At 35.7% G+C, this 20,236-nt stretch overlaps 1 protein-coding gene across 1 annotated transcript; it reads right to left on the bottom strand.

The window, feature by feature from the left end:
• Positions 1-4,753: 4,753 nt before the first annotated feature.
• On the bottom strand, positions 4,754-6,545 carry LOC144997946 (putative serine/threonine-protein kinase PBL28). The gene is made up of 2 exons (XM_078957803.1): positions 5,451-6,545; positions 4,754-5,365 (listed from the first exon to the last, which is right to left on the bottom strand). Exons 1-2 carry the CDS (start codon positions 6,357-6,359, stop codon positions 4,841-4,843), a joined length of 1,434 nt encoding a protein of 477 aa, XP_078813929.1. The 5' UTR covers positions 6,360-6,545; the 3' UTR covers positions 4,754-4,840.
• Positions 6,546-20,236: the final 13,691 nt, after the last annotated feature.

The following is a 20,236-nucleotide window of genomic DNA, read 5'->3' as shown; positions in this document are numbered from 1 at the left end:
TGATGGGAAGACATATTTTAGTAAGTTTTATATATGTTTTGAGGGGCTGAAACAAGGCTGGAAAGGCAGTTGTAGAAGAGTGATAAACCTGGATGGTTGTTTCTTAAAGGATTATGTAGTGGAGAGTTGATATGTACCATAGGAAGAGATGCTAACAATCATATTTCCCAATAGCATGGGCAGTTGTGTGTGTGGAAAACAAAGAAAATTGGAAATGGTTTTTGGAGAATCTTAAAGATGATATAGAAATGGAAAATGGTTTTGATATAACCATGATGTCAGATCAACATAAGGTATATCACTTACTATACAACTTCATATTTTTTTGTTGATGAACTTCTTTTTTCTTAACAGATGAATTGAAATTGTGTAGGGGCTATTGGAGGCTGTGAAGGAAGTATTGCCTACAGCTGAACACAAACAGTGTGCAAGGCATATTGTTGCCAACTTTAAGAAAAGATTCAGTGGTGTGCATTATGAGAGGATGTTTTGGAAGGCATGCAAAGCATCAACTGAACCTTTATTCAATGCATCCATGAAGGAAATACAACTACTTAATCCTACAACATTTGATTACCTTATGGAAAAGAACCCAAAATCATGGTGTAGAGCTTTCTTTCAGGAGGGGAGTATGTGTGATGCAGTTGAAAATGGATTATCTGAAATCTTTAAGAATGTCATTAGAGATGCAAGAAAAAAACCAATAATCATAATGTTAGAAGAAATTAGGTTGTATGTTATGGAGAGGCAATTCAATCTGAGCATCAAAGGTTGTTCATGGCCTGATTATAAACCATGTCCAGCCATTACAGTCCTATTGAATCAGTTGAAAAGAGCTCAAAGGTATTTCCTTTATCTTTGAATTTGAATTGAGTAGTTACACTTTAGACCCTAACTTATATACAATTGAAACAGGTATTGGTAGGTTTTACCTACTGGTTTAAACCAGTTTGAAACAAGAAATTTGGCAGAGTCTTATGTTGTGGATATAGATAAGAAGACTTGTTCATGTAGAGTGTGGCAACTAAATGGGTATGGATGTGTGCATTCAGTTGCAACAATCTCATACCTTAGCAGTGATGTTGGTAATTATGTGGATCCAATGTACTATTGACTAATTTATAAGAACACCTACAAGTTCCAATGCGTGGGATGAATGGTAGGAACATGTGGCCACCTACAAAATTCATTGCACCTTTGCCACCATTGAAGAGAAAAATGTCAGGTATACCAAAAGTTAATAGAAGAAAGGATGCAAATGAAAGGGATGTTAGATATACTGTGTCAAAGGTTGGGAAAAAAATTATGTGTAGTGTATGCAAGCAAAAAGGACATAACAAGGTTACATGCTCTCAAGCTGAAAAGCCAACAAAACTCAAGATAAAGAAAAAGAAGAGAGCAGATAGTAATGTTGGGGAAGGAAGCAGTGGTAAGAAGGCAAAGGATGGTAAAGATGAGCATGTTATAGATGAACAAGGAAGTAAGGGTAATAATGGCATTAATGGTAATGTTGGGGAAGGAAGCAGTGGTAAGAAGGCAATGGTTGGTAAAGATGAGAAAGGAGGTAGGGGTAAGAAGGTAATTATCAAGAAAAGAAAGAAGTCTGAAAGAATAATCAAGAAAAACTTGCTACATGGCTTGAGGGTAAAAATGGGTAAGGAAACACTATTGACAAGCCAATGAAACTTGAATAGGTATTAAATTTCTATGTCAGTTTCAGATCAAGTGTGGATGTTTGGTGTTATGTAGTTCTTATTTAGGATCCAAGAGAATGTTTCTGATTAAGTGTTTTAGCTTGATGTTATGTATTCAATGTGGTTATGATTGGTGTTATGTTTGTATGGTTGGTGTTTTGTATGCGAAGTAATGTTAATGGTTTCAATGTGCTTATGATTGTGTGTTATTCTTATGGATGTATGGTTTTGGGGTCCATTATTGACATTAGTCATGCGTATGGTCCTATTTATTATTGTTGAATATGGTTCACCTTTATTCTAGTTGAATATGGTCCCCATTTATTCTAGTTGAATATGGTTCGAAGTCATTATCAACAAATACACTACGAATCTAACTTGGGATCCCATATAACTAAACCTATTGTTTTATGATTAAAGTACAATGTCATTACATGGGTAATATAATACCCCTAATAATTTCCATAAAAAGCAAATAAACAACTGCTAAGTATTACAACTTGTAAACAATTATGCTAAAGAAAACAATCCAACTTAGAAGTAAAGACATCTTGAGCTTCCAAATCTTTTCTTCAAGCTTCTTTTTTGACCTAGCCAAACCTGCAATCATAACTGCTTCAACACTCATATTCTTAGTGTCTGCTTCATCTACCCAACAAATAAAACCATTACGAGGTCCTTAACAAAATCAATTTTCGAGTAAGAACTTGAGAATGAAACAAACAAATAAATTAGGGCTACTGGCTACAGGTGCCTAATAAACAAACTAACACAAACCTTAGTGGGACAAGCATAGAAGGGTCTTCTAGGGTTGGAAGGAGTGGAAGACATTCTTATTATGGCGACACATCCACATGAGCATTTCACCATTTTCGCTTCGTTAATTCCGAGAGCTCTTTACTTCAGAATGCAAACAATCACAGGGAAAAAGAAAGCTACTACGGAGTAAGGTAGTAAAGTACTAATAAAGAAGAAATGACAAAAATACCCCTTGATGAAAATACCCCTTTTGTTTGACCTCAAGCACATCTGTCATACTTGGTGCACCAAACACAATTAATTATCATTAAGTAAGGCAACCAAATGTCCAAATCGTTACCCTTAATCAACAACAAAACCCATTCAATCTCTTTACATTTCATAAAGATCATATCAAAACGCTTGTTACAGGTAAGCATGACTTCAAAATACATCCACAAATTACCTTTACAACCACCACTTGAGTACCACTACCTACACAAATTAGATTACCACTAAGACAAACGAACACACATAATCCTAATAACATATATGACAATAAAAACCATTAAACATAACAGAAGATTACGACCACTATAGTATCATACCACTACAAACCACTTCTATGAGATTCACTTGCTGATTATCAAGTGAATGATGAAAATCATTAGGAGGAGCATCACGGCGACAAGACCCACAACCAACAGTGCAATCGCTTTAATCTGCTTCTCAACCTTCTCGAACCTTTGCTGCATGTTGAGGACATCAACCTTGGAATGAAGGTAATCGCGACCCATCTCATTCTTCATGCGTTCCACCTCACCTTTTTGCTTAGCTATCTTTTCACCACAATCATAGAAGTTCGTGTGCAAATCGTTCAAGTTAAGCCCGTCTGTTGAGCTTATTGAGTTATTGGAGTTTATAGTATCTGGTGATGGTGGTGGGGTAGGCTCCATGGAAGACAGTGAAAGGCGAGTATTCTATTATCGGTTGTCGGCTAGTGTTTGGCCAGAAGTGGTAACAAAATTTTAGGGTTTTGTCCAGCAAACCCTTCAGTTATATAGTAGGAGACCACTAAACCCTTAGGGCCCAAGCAAGCCAACTTGGTGGGTGAGTCATTGATGTGCAAACCGAGTCGTGTGAGTTGACTCGCTAGCTTAGTTGGATGATGAGTAGGCAATGAAACCGGTTGAATTGGGTCAAAATCCTAAATTAGCCGGTTAAATGTTAATTCATGCCCTTATAAAGCCAAATAAATAATATAAGTGATCTTTTAAACCAAAACATGTAAGTTCGTGGGGCTACAGTGACATTTTCCCTATGAAAAACTGCTTATATTTAAGAAAATATTTACAAAAAATAGAGTTGGGTCTTCATTTTCAGTTTTCAATTAGAATTTTAGAAAGCACATTTGGTTGGAAATCGTGGAGTTTTTATTTTTCATCTTTGAAATGTGAAAACTTTAGAAAACTATAAAAATCAGTTTTTTAATTATTTACATGCAATTTGAAAACTGAAAATTTTCATATTCTTAGAAAACTTTGGAAATTTAACGAACCAAATGTATTTTCAAAATTTTAATTTTTCTTGGAAAATTCTTCATAACCAAACGCACCATAGATGTTGTTGGAGATTCCAAAAACTAAAGGCCGAAAACCAAAAAATAAAATAAAAGCTCTTACTGTCTTTCATTGATAAGAAAAAAATATATTTCATACCCACATGTCCAACCGCATATCCATAAGTCAAGATAATACATGATTGTTTTTACAACAATAATAAAATGCCATTAAATCGATAAAATCCTATCCATGTTATTGGAGAGAATACATATGTACGTTTTAAGTATCCATGGACAAAACAACGAAATAGCTTTATTTGTGGTGATTTGTTAGTGAAGAGTAGAGTGTAACAAGCATGGTTCATTGTATTATATAATATGGAAAATGATTAAAAAACTATATGCTAATCATATCTAAAGTTATTGTCATTTTGTCAGCCGTTCGGTTCATAACCAACAAATTCAAAGAACCTCAAAAAACAGCATAAAATTAATATTGTATCAAAACTTTGATACATTTTTGCAATTAGTTTCAAGTTATTAATAGAAATCATCAAAAATGCATTTTGTTAGCTAAAATAGTTATATAATAGGTAGAGTTCTCAATTTTGTTTCAAAAAGAGGCTTTTAAGGAAAAGAGATTGTACTATTATATGAAGTACATGAGCTATGTCTATTTAATCTAGGACACTAACATGTCTTGAGGCGGATGCTCTATAAAAATCAGACTAGATTACTATATGATATGTGGAGTCTTGAATTTGAAATATAAATGAGAATATATCAAACAACATACAACAAATGGGACTCCAAGACACAAGGTAAACGACATAAAAATATATCTACTTTAGAAGCAATTGGGGCATTTTATTAGCCCATTCTTGTTACATTCCGTACACGTCGTTCTTTTCCCATCGGCAAGTTTCATAAGATGGCTACCACTACACTTAACACACACTACAGACCGCACTCCAGCACACCTTTTGCATGGCCCTTCAGATTTGTTTAGTGGTATTTCAGCAAGGAGTGACCGGAATTTTCCCTGCTCATGCAACCGGAAAACTTCCTCTGCTCCACCGATATACCTACCCTTTATAAACAGGCTTGGCACTGCTGCTGATTTGCCCAACATTTGCAATAGTTCATCTCTGAAATCCGAGTGCATCGCTATATCTCTTTCTTGGTATAAAAACTTTAAACTTTTTAGTAAAGAGTGAACCCTCAAGCAATCTTTAGAAGTCTTTCGAATCCCTTTGACGCTTGTTGTGTACAGAATTACCAAATTGCTTCCTCCCGGGGGACAGATTTCCTTGAAATCCAAAAGGGTGTTTTTTTGTTTTGAGTTTTCTTCCTTAGCCTGATCAAAAGCCTCCTACACAAGAGTAGGTAAAACATTACAATGAAAAGTAGATATAGAATGAGATGATTACTTAAAAAAGATAAATGATGCATCTTACTTGAAATTTAAGGGATTTTTCAAGTTCTTGCACGATAGCCTCCATTCGTGGTCGTCCCTCATGGTTTCTCTTCAAACATTGATAAGCAATTTTTGCAAAAACTTTTAAAGAATCGGGATGTATGTCATCCTTTATGTTGCACCAAACAATTTCATGTAGCTTGTTACCTTTGATATGCACTCGTACCAATCTAGTAAGAGATGATTGACGCCCATCCTGATTGACAATACACAACCTTCCACACAAAACTTCAAACAACACCACACCAAAAGAATAAACGTCCGACTCCTTTGTTAGAACTCCATCCTCCATATATTGTGGATCAACATACCCAACCGTGCCTACGGTATTATTGGTGAAAAGAAATGTGTTTTTCTGATTAGCAGGACCAAATTTGGATAAACCAAAATCTGCTATTATGGCATTCCAATTTTCATCTAGTAAGATGTTAGAACTTTTAATATCGCGGTGTAATAGTCTTTGTTGGGTCCCCGCAGGATTATGAAGGTATGCAAGTCCACGAGCCGCATCTATGCATATTTTAAGGCGTCGAGCCCATGTTAACTCTTTGTTTTCGATATGTTCGTCAAGACTTTTCCTAGATGCATATTTGTATACAAGGATCTTTTGGCTTTTCTCATCACAAAAACCTAGGAGGGAGATGATGTTTTCATGCTTGTACTCTGAAAGCATCATGACCTCCTTCCAAAACTCACCATCTCCTTGACCAAATGAACGATCTAAAACTTTTATAGCCACTGTCGTATTCCCCTTCGAAGCGAGTATTCCCTGGTACACTTGTCCAAATCCTCCTCCCCCAATCCAGTTTTCTTTTGAAAAACTGTTGGTTGCTGCTATTAGATCAGCTAGTGGTATTCTAAGATGTTCAAACTGTTTTAGAAACGCCATAGTTTTGATGCTTGATCAAAAATACGAACGGAAAGTAAGGTTTTGCAAAGAATTGAAGTAGATCTGTTTGAAAGATAAGATATTGCGTCTATTGGGACCTAACAAATAGCGATATAAAAAACCTAAGGTGTTAGTCAACTCTCTATCCTTACATAACTCATGGTTCCATTTCCAAAATAATTAATTGCCAACTAACTTGCACTGCCTAGCAATATATAAAACTTTGAAGTCTTTGTCATCTCAAACTCTCTCTCTCTTATCTCTTACATTATTGATGGTTCATTTATAAATTAATGCCAGCTTGCAAAATTATTATAAAACTAACATGTGAGTGGCTCTTTCCCACTATCATATTCAATAAAATGGCATTAAAATTGTGATAATTCAATAATTTAATTGTTTTCGTTATATCTAAATTTTTTTTTAAACGCAAATTGATTAATCCGAAGCCTACTTGCAAATGATTAATGTGAAATCTAAATACATTACACAAGTTGCAAAAATTAAGATTTTGTAAATTTAATTATCACACACAAATAGGTGCTAAGAACAGCCCGGAAAAATTAATTTGAGTACTTTTAAAAATAGTAAATTATAGAAATGGTCCCTATGGTTTGGTTGAATTTTCACTTTTATTCTCTAAGGGTGGACGGAATCGTTCCCTGTCTAACCTACTGAAGTTGCTGAAACCGCCAAACCAAAGGTGGAGGGAGTCGTGATCTTGCTGAACCCGCTGAAGTTGGATCCCTCTCAACCCGGCTTCCCCATTGTCCTTCTTTGCTTCCAACCTCCAGAGGTTTCTTGAACCCGCAAACCCTTCTCTTTCTTTCTTGCTCTCTTCCTGCCGATCTCTCTCATCCTCCCTGGTCAACCCCCGCTCAACCCCTCCATTGCTAAAACCGCTAGGATACCGTCCACCCTAAGTTTAAATTTTCATAGGTTACATCTCTATGGTTTGTGAATATTGCACGACAGGTCCTTGCTCCATATAAAAAGACCAAATTACCCTTTTGTTTCTTTTTCCATTTTGTTTTTACAATTTATTATTATTATTACTATATATATATATATATATATATATATATATATATATATATATATATATATATATATATATATATATAATCTTTTTTTAAATAGAATTAATATAGATTATTTATAAAATTATCTTTATTTTTTAAAATTTGTTATCTAAATTATATGAAATCATAATATTATTATTATTATTATTATTATTATTATTATTTATTGCTTTATTTATTTATATGTGTTTTGAGGTTTAAAAATCTATTAATATTTTTAACGTTTTATTTGAATATATTATTTAATGGTGTTTGTTAACGTTTTGTTCGTTTAAATTAAATAATGTTTTTTTTGATGTTTTTTTTTCGAATAAACAAATTAAAACAAGAACTCGGATAACGATCAGTATATAATTTAATTTGTTTATTAAAAAACATGAAAAAAAATCATTGTATAATTTAAACGAACAGAACATCAAAAGAAACAACATTAAATAATATATCAAATACAAATTAAAAAATATTAATAGATTTTTAAACTACATAAACAATGATAAATAAAGAAAAAAACATCACAAATAAAGAAAAAAACATCACAAATGGTCCCTGTGGTTTCTCCATATCTGAAGTTTAGTCTGTGTGGTTTAAAAACATCATAGATGATCCTTACACTTTCCAAACTTTTGACGATTTGTCTTTATTGCTAATTCCATTAAGTTTTGTCCATTAACTAAAAGACGTTTTCATCATTTTATTAACACTTGACCATTTAAGATGTTTTTACTTATTTTAAATATATATATATATATATACATATATATATATATATATATATATATATATATATATATATATATATATATATATATATATATATATGCAAAGGGGTCTCCCTCCCTCCGTAACGCTCATAGATTCGGGCTAGTCAATTTAGAGATAATATGGGTCGAAAACAACTTTTCGACAAAAGCTTATTTAGAATAAATAATCTTAACCAAGTTGTAGAATACGTCTCGAGGGTTCCGTACATATAAAGAACGCTGAAATGCAAGTTATAACGAAGAAGTTATGGTCCGTCGAAGTTTTACGGTAAAACCGACACGACACCGGGAGACTAAATAGTGAATTTACGATGGAGGGCTTTTTAGCCTTAGTGATCTAAACAAAAGTCATATAATATGTTAAATTGAGAGCGTCCATAAAAAGAACGCCCAAATCTGACTTTGTACGAGGAAGTTATGAATTTTCTAACATTTGGCATAGCACTGAACGACACGAAACTCGAATTTTAGTTCGAGCGGTTTTTGGCCTACACGACCTAAATGAGAGTTGAATATCTCATTAATAAGAATTCAATGGTAAAAAGACAGGCGAAAACGGATTCGTATGTAGAAGTTATGAATTTTACGCGGATATTTAACAGTATAATCTCCTCCTACTGTTAAATTTAAGATCGGTCAAGAATTAGCCGACAGAGTCTAAATGAAAGTTTTAGATCTTGTTTTTACCTACGTGTAGATATAAATAATATCGAGAGTAGAGCTTGTATGCTAAAGATATGTACAGAACTTGGTCCCTACTCTTCGAGCGCGATAAATTTGATATAGTTTTGTAAATCTGAGATAGAATGAGAATTAGCCGACGGCGTATAAATGAAAGTTGTAGTACTCGTAAATACCAATGTGTGGATATAAAGAACATCAAAAATGAAGTTCGTATGAACGAGTTACAAATTGTAATAACATATTTATGTATTAAAATAAAGTATAAATCATATATACATACACGCGCACACACACACACACACACACACACATATATATATATATATATATATATATATATATATATATATATATATATATATATATATATATATATATATATATATATATGTATATGTGTATATCATTAGAAAGGTATCGACGATGCGGTTATTATAAGACTAGTGTTGAGTACTTTCGACATTAGTTTAGTACAAATATCGTTAAATCTATTTAAAATAGTATTATGAAGGTGTGTTTAGTTGTTTATATAATTATAAGGTCATTAAGTAATGATGGAGGGTAGTTTTTGTAAATTCAATTACTATAAATAAGAGCCTTGGGCTCTCATATTTCTTGCACCATTCTCTTGATTTAAGAGTATTTCTCTTCTTATCCCACGAGCATTTCGGTCCCTCGTGATTCAACTTCTCTTTCTGTAGTTTTAGTATAGTAAGGTGAGCGCTGAAGAGCTGTAGGAATCTTTCCTAGAAAGATTCAACGACAAAGTTTTGCCACTGCAGAGCCCGACTCCTAGCTATAATCCCCTTGTATGTAATTTATGTTTACCATATTTTAATATAGCTTATATTTAAAATTAGTATTGTTATTATGAACTTATAATAAATATTTGGGCTATTATTATGACTTATATAAACGTCGTTATAATATCTTTTTAACTACTCGCGGTACGGAGAATCTGATTTAAAGGGTCGCATAGGGTTGTTGGATTTCAGAAGTGCTATATGCCAAAATGGTCCTGCCCTCCGGTGTTTTATGTATGGCCCCTGTCTTTACATAGTGGTCGGAAAATATTGTTTAAACGCTTATATACTAATAATAATGATAAGACTAATAATTAGTCACAGTAAATATTAGACTAAAATCTAGTGGTAATAATACTAGGTTTTGTCGAAGGAAATTATTTTTAAGAAGCGAAGCGTTGTCTGAGTTCAGAATCGCCACCTTTATAAGTGAGTACATGGTCCCTTTCATCTTACACATAGATATGAAGTATTTTATATTAACTACGTACTATGTGTGCATATTATCTGTATAATTGCTATCTATGTTGGATGAACGATTTTATACAAGTTTTATATGATTTAAACTGTATATGTATTTATATCTACATAATATATTGGGTAAAACATGGGTAGATGAAATATGAGTTGGATGATGAGTTAAGATGTGATATAGACCATGAGGTAAGGGTGAGAGGTGGATGATGTGAGAAGCCTTGTTCTCAAATGTTGGCCCCGTCATCTAGCAGAGTATGGATGACAACCATGGACTATTCTAGACAGTCTAGTGGAACACTAGGAGGTTCGCAACCTGTAGGTGTTGTGAACGATGTGTTCACCCGGTGTACTCTAAACCTTGGTGATCATGCAGACTTGATGCCTAAACCCTGGTGACTATGCAGGCTTAGTGGCTAAACCTTGGCGATCATGCAGACTTCATGCCTAAACCCTGGTGACCTTGCAGACTTGGTGCCTAATCCTCGGCGACTATGCAGACTTAATTCCTATTGTATAAACCATGGAAACGATGGACTTCGTGTCGATTCCTTAGAATGATCCTTAGGAATAAATGAACGAGGAATAGTCGATTCTTAGGGTAGATCCTTAAGAGTAAAGAAGATAATGGGGATGGGTAATTAGGTTGATTGTTTGATGTTTAAACATAATAATTATATTATTGTGGGTTGAAAACCCTATGTACTCACCTGGTTTCTCAACCTGATCCACTCAGTTTATTTATATCACAAGTGTTGATATGAAGTCACATTACACTGAGAGATTAAGGAGATATAAATCATTATTGATAATGAATGTAAGTTCTGTTTATGCTTATGTTTATGTATTCACGATGACATCCTAAAAGTTTTAAAGTGAATAAAAATAATTTTCTTCAGAAACGCTTTGATAACATATTTATCATGTTTTACTGGGAACAAATTTCGCAACATTTTTATTAAAAGAGGGACTCTGATTTTTATAAAGCATAAACAAAATCGGTATTTTCTGGCCGTGAAAATGGGGATGTCACACCCTCCCTCCCTCCCCCCTCTCTATCTCGATTTCTCTCTCTCTCTCTCTCTCTCTCTCTCACACACACACACACACACACACACACTGAAAGTGTAGAATCACCATCTTCATCTTCTATATCCATCCTCCCAAAATCCTTAAAACCTATAATGAAATCCACTTCTTACTTTCCTTTTTTCTTTTTATTCTCACCGTTTCTTTATTTTGGTGGATACATATTGAAATATGAGTAGACACTGACACAAACCAACTTACTCCAACTCACAATGTACCTCAAGTCCATTGAAACAATTTCAAATACCTATTCTTCAATCTTCATCTCTTCCACTTTCAATTCAACCCAAATTGACCACCACCAACGGTGGCTGGAAAATCTAAATCTCTTCCGTGGCAAACTCTACTTCTTACTTTACATTTTTCTTCTTATCCGCACTGTTTCTTCTACAGAACAACAACGCCAAATCTCATCCATCGTTTGAGTTTAGAACGATGCTAAAAATGAAACAGATTGATATGCTTAAACTTTGGGAAATCCATCTCCACAACATTTCTAGCTAAGTTCATCACATTCAAAGAGTAAGCTTTCATGAAGTGAAAAATCATCAGTAGTATCATCTAAATATGGTTCTTGAATGCAAATCAAATAGCTTAAATCCATCAATTTTTCAACTTGAGGTTCATAATATCATATTCATCCATAACCATGTCATCATTTGAAATGAAACATTTCGACAATTAACCAAACCATGGATTTAAACATCATTCTTGTTTCAAGATTTCACTCATGCATTTTATCAAATACATACCGTACATGTAAAACCACCAAACAGAAACTTGTTCAGATTGACGATCTGTGAGAAGAGAAACTTAAAATGGTTATCAACCTTGATAAGGAAAACAAAAATCTATTTTGTGTTTTCTAAAGCTAGGAAAACAAAAACCTATTCGTGAATGATGGATTTTCAACATTGTCTACAAAATCTTATTGCAATTACTAATCTTCGATGGGTTTACATTAACCGTTACAACACCATCCCCACTTGATTTCATGTAATTTAAGCTCACATCTGGCAGCGGAGATGGAGATGGAGAACCTGATTGGTCGCTACTGCCACCGGCGGCACCATTGTAGTCAATCTGTGATGGAGAGTACGGTGTGGGTTTCTTGGCATATGTGGTTGAAGATGAGTTTAAGATTACTTCTCTTTCTGGGAATTTATGAAGGGCGATTCCTATGTTTTAAAGGGATTCAACATAAATAACATGTGATATGTCTAAATTGTACCTTGAATCAATAGCTTGTTTGATGAACTTCTTTCTCTCTTTGCATAATCGCAAAGCTTCATATGTATTTGCTTTTGAACTCGAAATCCCCATTTTTCAAATCAACGATTTCACTCCATCATTAGTGAAACGAAAACCTAGAAACAATATGAAATGAAGAAGAAAGAGGAGAATATCTAAATTATTTTCTTCTACTTCTACTTAAACCACAAAATGTTAACAGAGAAACACGAAGAACCCTAAGTTAGAGGAAAAACAAAAACTTTTACATATTATTTTTTATTTTTTTTTAAATAAGTGAAAACATCGTAAATAGTCCCTATGATAGTGAAATGATGAAAATTCTTTTCAATTAACGGAAAAAACTTAACAAAGTTAGCAATAAGGACCAATCGTCAAAAGTTTGGAACGCACAAGGACCATCTATGATATTTTTAAACCAAGGGGACTAAACTTAGGATCTGGAGAAACCACAGGGACCATTTATGATGTTTTTATCAAGGAGAATGGATCACCCGGATCCATTGGGTCACCTTAAGTGATTACAATCACATGTAAATACTTAGTCAAGTATCTCTGTTGTATTTATAGTGTAGATCCTATTATTTTTCCTGTATACGAGGCTTCATCTAACTGTGTATTTAGCCTATTTAAAGGCACGTATTCATTAAATTGAGATATCCTTTCAATCATACTTTATATCTTTACATGGTATCAGAGCATTCATAACTCCTCTGAGTTCTATTTCGATCCAAATACCTCTCTATCATAATCAACATGTCGACAATTATTGAAGTCACCACACACACTCATTTTCCTATCAAGCTCACTGCCACCAATTTCTTTGTATGGCGAAAAAAGTCATGGAAACCCTAATCGGTCTTGGCTTAGACGATTATGTCGATGGATTAGGTGAGGTGTCGTCAAAGGTTCTAACCACTGACCCACGAAACCTAATCCAGCGTATCACCCATGGTTCCACCAAGATCAGATCATACTTGGCGCTCTACTAGGCAGCTGCTCCGATACAATCCAACCCATCATCTCCTCTGTTGAGTCCTCTTATCAAGCCTTTAAGTGTTTGACTGACAGCTATGCTAGCATCTCTCGATCCAGAATTATCTCCCTCAAATCTGATCTAGCTAATAACCCTAATGGAACTTGCCTTATAGCAGAATTTCTCCATGAGATGAAAAACATCGCACGTGAATTGGCTCTTGCTCAGAGCCTCGTGAATGAAGAAGATCTTGTTGTTCACATCTTGAGTCAACTTGGTGAAGATTATGTACACATTGCAGCAGCTCTTAAAGTTCGTGATACAACAATTACTTTCCCTGATCTATTTGATAAACTTGTTGACCATGAAAGAACACTCAAGGATAGTTCATCTGCACCACTTATAGCTAAAGTCAACAATACCCAAAGGAGTAAATCTCGACACAATTCTAAGCCACCCACCAATGATAATCGTCACTCCAACCGATTTCAGAATTCTGGACCCACACAGTCACGATTTCAAGGTCCAGCGAATGGAAATAACTTCAATTCATGTGACACTCATATTTGCTGTCAGTTTTGTCAAATCTTTAGCCATGACACCAAAGAATGTAGGAAACTTGCTCGTTTTCTAAAAGAAAATCACATCACCATCTCTACGCAATCATTTGCTTCACCGTCAGTGAATACTTCATCTGCCAGACCAACTTCATCAACACCACCATGGATGTTTGATAGTGGTGCTTCTCACCATGTTACTTGCACCCCTGTATCATTTCATACTCTATCAGAATACAGTGGCCCCGATGATATAATCCTAGGAAATGGTAAAGGTCTTCCTATTTCTCACACTAGTCACTCTTCTATTCCTACTTCTTCTCATTCACGAAACTTACATGATGTTCTTTACATTCCGAAATTACGCAACAATCTTGTTTCAGTTGCCAAGTTATGTAAATCTAACAGAGTTTCTGTTGAAAATTTCCCCTCTTATTTCTTGGTTAAGGATCTGAGTACGGGGGCGTGCCTAATGCGGGTAGTGAACATTAATGACATCTACTATGCAACTATCAACTCCTTTCAAAGACTTCCTCAAATCCACTCTATTACCACTTCCACAGATTCACTTCTCTCCTGGCATCACAAGTTTGGGCATCCACCTGTCAAAGTTTTCAAGCAACTTCTTAGAAGTCTTAATTTGGATTCTCAAAAACATGTCCAAATTATCTTTTTATTGTGATGCTTGTTCAATTAATAAAAGTCATAGACTACCATTTGGTGTCAACTCTTTCTCTATTTCCAAACCTCTCCAACTTATATATTCGGATGTTTGGGGACCTTTTCAACAATCTAATGATGGATACAGTTACTATGTTATCTTTGTTGATTATTACTCCCGATTTACATGGCTCTATCCCATGAAACGAAAGTCAGATGTCTCTACTCTCTTTCCTCAATTCAAAACTTTCGTAGAAAAATATCATCAAACACCTATAATATCTTTATTTACAGATAATGGTGGTGAGTACATTGCACTTACAATGTATCTACAAAATCAAGGCATCTCTCACTTCACCACTCCACCTCACACTCCTGAACAAAACAGAATAGTTGAAAGATCTCACAGACACATTGTTGAAACCGGTCTCTCTTTACTACACCATGCAAAATTACCTTTAACTTTTAGGTCACATGCCTTCCAAACTGCAGTTCACCTTATAAATCGTTTACCTACCTCTATCCTTGATTTCAAATCACATTACCAAAAACTATACAACCATGCCCCAAGTTACCACAAGCTTAAACCCTTTGGTTGCCTATGCTACCCTTGGCTACACCCATATGCATCCACCAAACTTCAACCCCGCTCCACCAAATGCATCTTCCTTGGCTATTCTCCCTCTAAATCTTCCTATAGATTTTATGATTTCACATCTCATAAACTTTACCATTCAAGACATGTTGAGTTCATTGAAAACACATTACCTTATACTCTACTTCCCTTACAATCTCATCTCTGCCTACCACAGATGATTTCCTTACCACTTCCACTACCTCGCAACCAGCACCTACTGATCCACCACCACCAGACACTAACTCGCTGTCCAACCCCTACCTTTACCTATCATACCTACAAGGACTCTCACATCCAGTAATGAGGACTCACACTTATCCTTCACTGATGAGCCTTCCTCCACTCCTACCTAATCTTTTCTCTCATCACCTCAATCACCTTCGTCACCCCCTCCCTCAACCTCCAGTCATCATCAAACCAGTCCTTTTCTGCCACATCACCATTGCAACAAAAGCCCAAATACTTTAATCATCTTCTCATTAATTCCACCACTCTTCACCTAATTCCTTCCACTCTTGAACCGTCCACACATACCCAAGCTCTCAAGGATCCAAAATGGCGCAATGCCATGGACATGGAACTTAATGCCCTTTTAGGAAACCAAACATAGGAACTTGTACCACCCACCTTCCATACTCCTATTGGTTGCAAATGGGTCTTCTGGGTCAAACGCAAACTTGATGGTAGCATTGACAAATACAAAGCCCGCCTTGTTGCAAAAGGTTTTCTTCAACAATACAACAGGATTACTTTGATACCTTCAGCCTAGTCACAAAACCAATGACCATTCATACCATACTTTCTATTGCTCTGTCACATAATTGGCCATTGAGACAACTAGACATCAAAAATGCGTTTTTGCAAGGTACTCTCCATGAAGAAGTTTTTATGTCTCAACCTCCAGGTTATGTTCATCTCGAGTTTCCAACTCATATTTGTGAACTCAAAAATCCATCTGTTGGAATGATATTCCTTAAAGATCGATAGATTCAAGCAGAATAATAAATGAAAACATAATAGATAACACAATAAAGAACATAGGAATGGTTTAACTGGTGTCGAATGATTAATATTTAACACCTCAGAAGAGCTCGATTAAGAACTTCGACTGTAGAGGTGTTTAGGGCTATAAAGTAATAATGATAATAATAATGATCATCGTATCTAAGGCATACATGCATGCACTATAAATAACATAACCCTAATCTATAATCATGGATGGACAGGCCCAATCCGGATATACAAAAATGAGCCCATGACGCAACACTAAATACCCAACAATCTCCCCCTTTGCGTCAATGGAGCCGAGAGGTCAGTTCGGTTGAGCAACTGAAAATTTCTTCATAGTCTTGAATACGTTTGGTATAATGGCCAACATAGTTTGATGGAAAGTGATATACCACCGAATCATGTCTGTGAAATTCTTCTTATCTGACTCTCTGTTATGCTTACAGTGGTGAATAATATCAAGAATATGCTCCAAGTAGGCTGTAGAGATCAAATGCTTATCAACAAGAGCGAACAAGAACTTTTCACCTTCGTCACTTGTAAACATGACAATAAGATTAGTGGAGTCGATTTGACCCAGCTTCATGTTGTTCACATCACCAGGTTTTCCAGTGGGCTTCACAGTTGGCCTTTTCCTCATAACAAGAGCCACCTCTACATGTGATTTTGTGTATTAAGCAGTAAATTTTGTGTTTTAAATTTTAAATTAACTATATGGCTGCAAATTAGTATTTCTCCATCATTGTCAATCGCATCATACCATATTGTCACAACTAGAAATTCTATGCTTTGTAACAACAACAATGATAACATTTGTGAACCAAAAATGTGAAAACATGTATGATGCTTATTCAATAACACCAAAGTTTCATCAAATACTCTCTACAAACACTGCTAATAGTCAAGTAAAGATTGGAAACATTATAAATCCCGGTTTAAGTCCATTTGGGAAAGGATTTCCTTATTGGGCCTAATGGGCCAATATGCTTCCAATTTTGACTATTTTGGGCTTATAACTCTTAAATTGGCTCTAATTGGACCCACTTTTGTAACAATCGTTTCCGAGGTATAAATTTATTTAATTCTTCAGTTTATTTATTGGGCTATAATTGAATTGTTATTGAGAGTGGACCTCTTTTTGGGTCGAAGTGTAAGCAGCCCATAAGTCGTACGCGGGGTGTAACCCCCTTGTACGCTGGGCGTATTGATTAAATGAAGTGCGGGGAGGCTGAGCGTACGTGCAACGTACCTTATGGTATGCCCAACGTATGCAACTAGGTGGTAAACCCTAATTTTAGGGGTTGAGGCATATTTAAACCCCATTATAGCCTCCCATTTGGCCTCCTCACTTATCATTCACTCCAGAGAAACCCTAGTTCGTCCCTTTTTGCTCCTTGTTTGTGTGTGTTTGATCTTTGAGCTTATTTTTGTGAAGAAGGAGAAGAAGAGAAGTGGAAGAAGAAGAACTTGAGCACCTTGAGCTCATAGATCTGGGATTATTCCTTCATTTGGCATTTAAAAGAGGTATAAAGCTTCCAACTTTCCTCTTGTAAGTTTACATCTAGGAGTTTTTGGAAGTTTGGACCTTTTAGGTCCAAATGAAGGACCTTTTATATTGCAACTTCATTTTTGGAGCTTGGGTTTGCTATCCTTGAAGCTCAAGAGTCCCTATAGTAGTAAAGTTTCGATCTTAGTGGCTTATATGGAACCATGCATGAGATCTAGTTAGTTTTATGGAAGTAGAATGTTATTTGTGGAATTTTGAGCCTTTATGAGACTTGTAAGCCATCAAGTAAGCAACTTTATAGCTTAAGTCATGGAATAAGCTTAGGATCTGGATTTGTACCTTCTGGATCGGATTATTAAGCAATTAATGAGATGTTGGCTTAACAGAGTTATACGTTGGGCGTACAAGGAAGTACGCGCCACATACAAGACAACAGCAGGTACGCTCAACGTACCTTGGTGTACACCCCGCGTACACTACCAGTTTGGGCTTCGAGTGTTGGGCCTCGATGTCGGCTAGGTTTCAAGTTTAGGTTCCTTGTGCCTTTATGGCCCATCAGAATTCAGTTGCTAAGGACCAAGGATTAGTATTGGGCTTGAGTAGGACCCAATAAAAGGGTTCTAGGCCCAATATAGCAAATTGGGCCATTAGTGGGCCTATGGTGGGGCCATAGATGGACTTAGAAGGAATTAAGGATTTGGACCATGTATCCCACACCATAGTAGGGGTAAAATGGTCATTTTACCCATGGAGGAATCCCTATTCTGATTTAGTATTTTATTTCCCATTATAGCTGGGAAGCAGCCGAAGCAGCAGTCAGGGATTTCTCATTCGGGAATTCAGCAGTCAGCATCACGAGGTGAGTTTCCTTCCAGTAGAAACGGGTATAAGGCCACAATGCCGACCCGTTTAATTAGTAGTAGTTTCTGGATCTCAGTCCGATGCAATAGTTAGCTTGTTTGATGTCTTCGTGGCTCAGATAGTGTTTATGTGTTATGCGTTCCGGGCTACGACCCGATGCAGTATGCAGTTTATGTGTTCATGCTATTTGATATGTTTATGCTATGCTATGTTATGCTCAGTTAGTTTTCGGACTTCGGTCTGATGCAGTTAGTTCCGAACTTCGATCCGATGCAGGGGACAAGGTCCCATTCAGTTCCGGACTTCGATCCGATGCAGTTAGTTCCGGACTTCGATATGATGCAGAGGGAAAGGCCCTGGTTAGTTCCAGACTTCGGTCAGATGCAGTTTCCGGACTTCGGTCCGATGCAGTGGGCAAGGCCCAGTATGTGTTATATGTTATTGTATGGTATGTGGTAGTTTGGGGAGCTCACTAAGCTTTGTGCTTATAGTTTCAGTTTTGGTTTCAGGTACTTCATAGATGTGATTTGATACAGTCTTGATAAACTTTTCTCATGATACTTTGCTATGATTTTGCGTTATTGACGTATGGGTTTTGTTTTATGATATTGACATGATGTTTTCATTAATTATTAAACAAAAATTTTTGGGTCGAAATTTTGGGATGTTACAACTTTCATTCATTTTAATACTTTGGGCCATAATGGGAATTAATATTCGTGAAAGATTTACGAATTACCTACGATCATAAATACATCATAGGGATGTAGAGCGAAACATTGTGAATCCTACAACGAAAACACGAAGCTTATAGAGTACAACCGAAAATGACCACCATTACTTATTGTCACACCCCAAAACCGGAACGGTGGAAACGTTCTCGGGTGGATGATGTCATGTCAAGTATCACAACACATGCATTATAGTAATTAAAGTACAACAAAACATTGCATTAATAGTAATAGTTTTACATGGTTACATTACAATACAACAAAGTATACAAACAAATATAATAAGTACAGCAAGGTACTAAGCCGTCTTCATCAACAGCTCCGGGGGTGTACCTGTCTAATGCTAACCTGAGAATACAAGTTATTTGAAAAGAGAGTATCAGCATTTTTACAAATGCTGGTGAGTTCATAAGTATTTAGTGACGTTTCAATCAAATAACTTTAATAAGTAGTAGTTTAAGTGTTTTCTATGTATTAGAGTTCTTTCCAGAAAATCCTATATTTTCTTTAATAAAGCAGCCTTCTACCAAGACTGGTCAGTGTTATGTGGTAAAAAGTAGTTTTCCCTTAATAGCTATCATTATCAAAATACTGAAATTGATTATTAAAGAAAGCAAGAGACATCAGGGAAAAACATATGCCTCAGCAGTGAGGACTGCTGACTAAGGCAAAGGAATCATAGACTCCAGGAAAGTATCGAACAAACGACATGCCTGGTTCAGTCTAACCAGTGGAGACACAGACCCCAGAAAGCACCAAATGAAAGGTACAACTGGTAAGGTCTAAAATAGTGAAT

The sequence above is a fragment of the Lactuca saligna genome, chromosome 5 (genome assembly GCF_052625555.1).
Source record: "Lactuca saligna cultivar CGN05327 chromosome 5, ASM5262555v1, whole genome shotgun sequence".
NCBI classification, from domain to species: domain Eukaryota; kingdom Viridiplantae; phylum Streptophyta; class Magnoliopsida; order Asterales; family Asteraceae; genus Lactuca; species Lactuca saligna.
This window is presented reverse-complemented; position numbering and strand designations above follow the sequence as displayed.

What these genes read in the sequence shown, in the direction of transcription:
- LOC144997946 (XM_078957803.1), bottom strand. Translation starts at nt 6,359, where the DNA reads ATGGCGTTTCTAAAACAGTTTGAACATCTTAGAATACCACTAGCTGAT. An exon ending in AAAAATCCCTTAAATTTCAA is followed by an intron (nt 5,366 to 5,450) that starts GTAAGATGCATC and finishes ACTCTTGTGTAG; the next exon opens with GAGGCTTTTGATCAGGCTAA.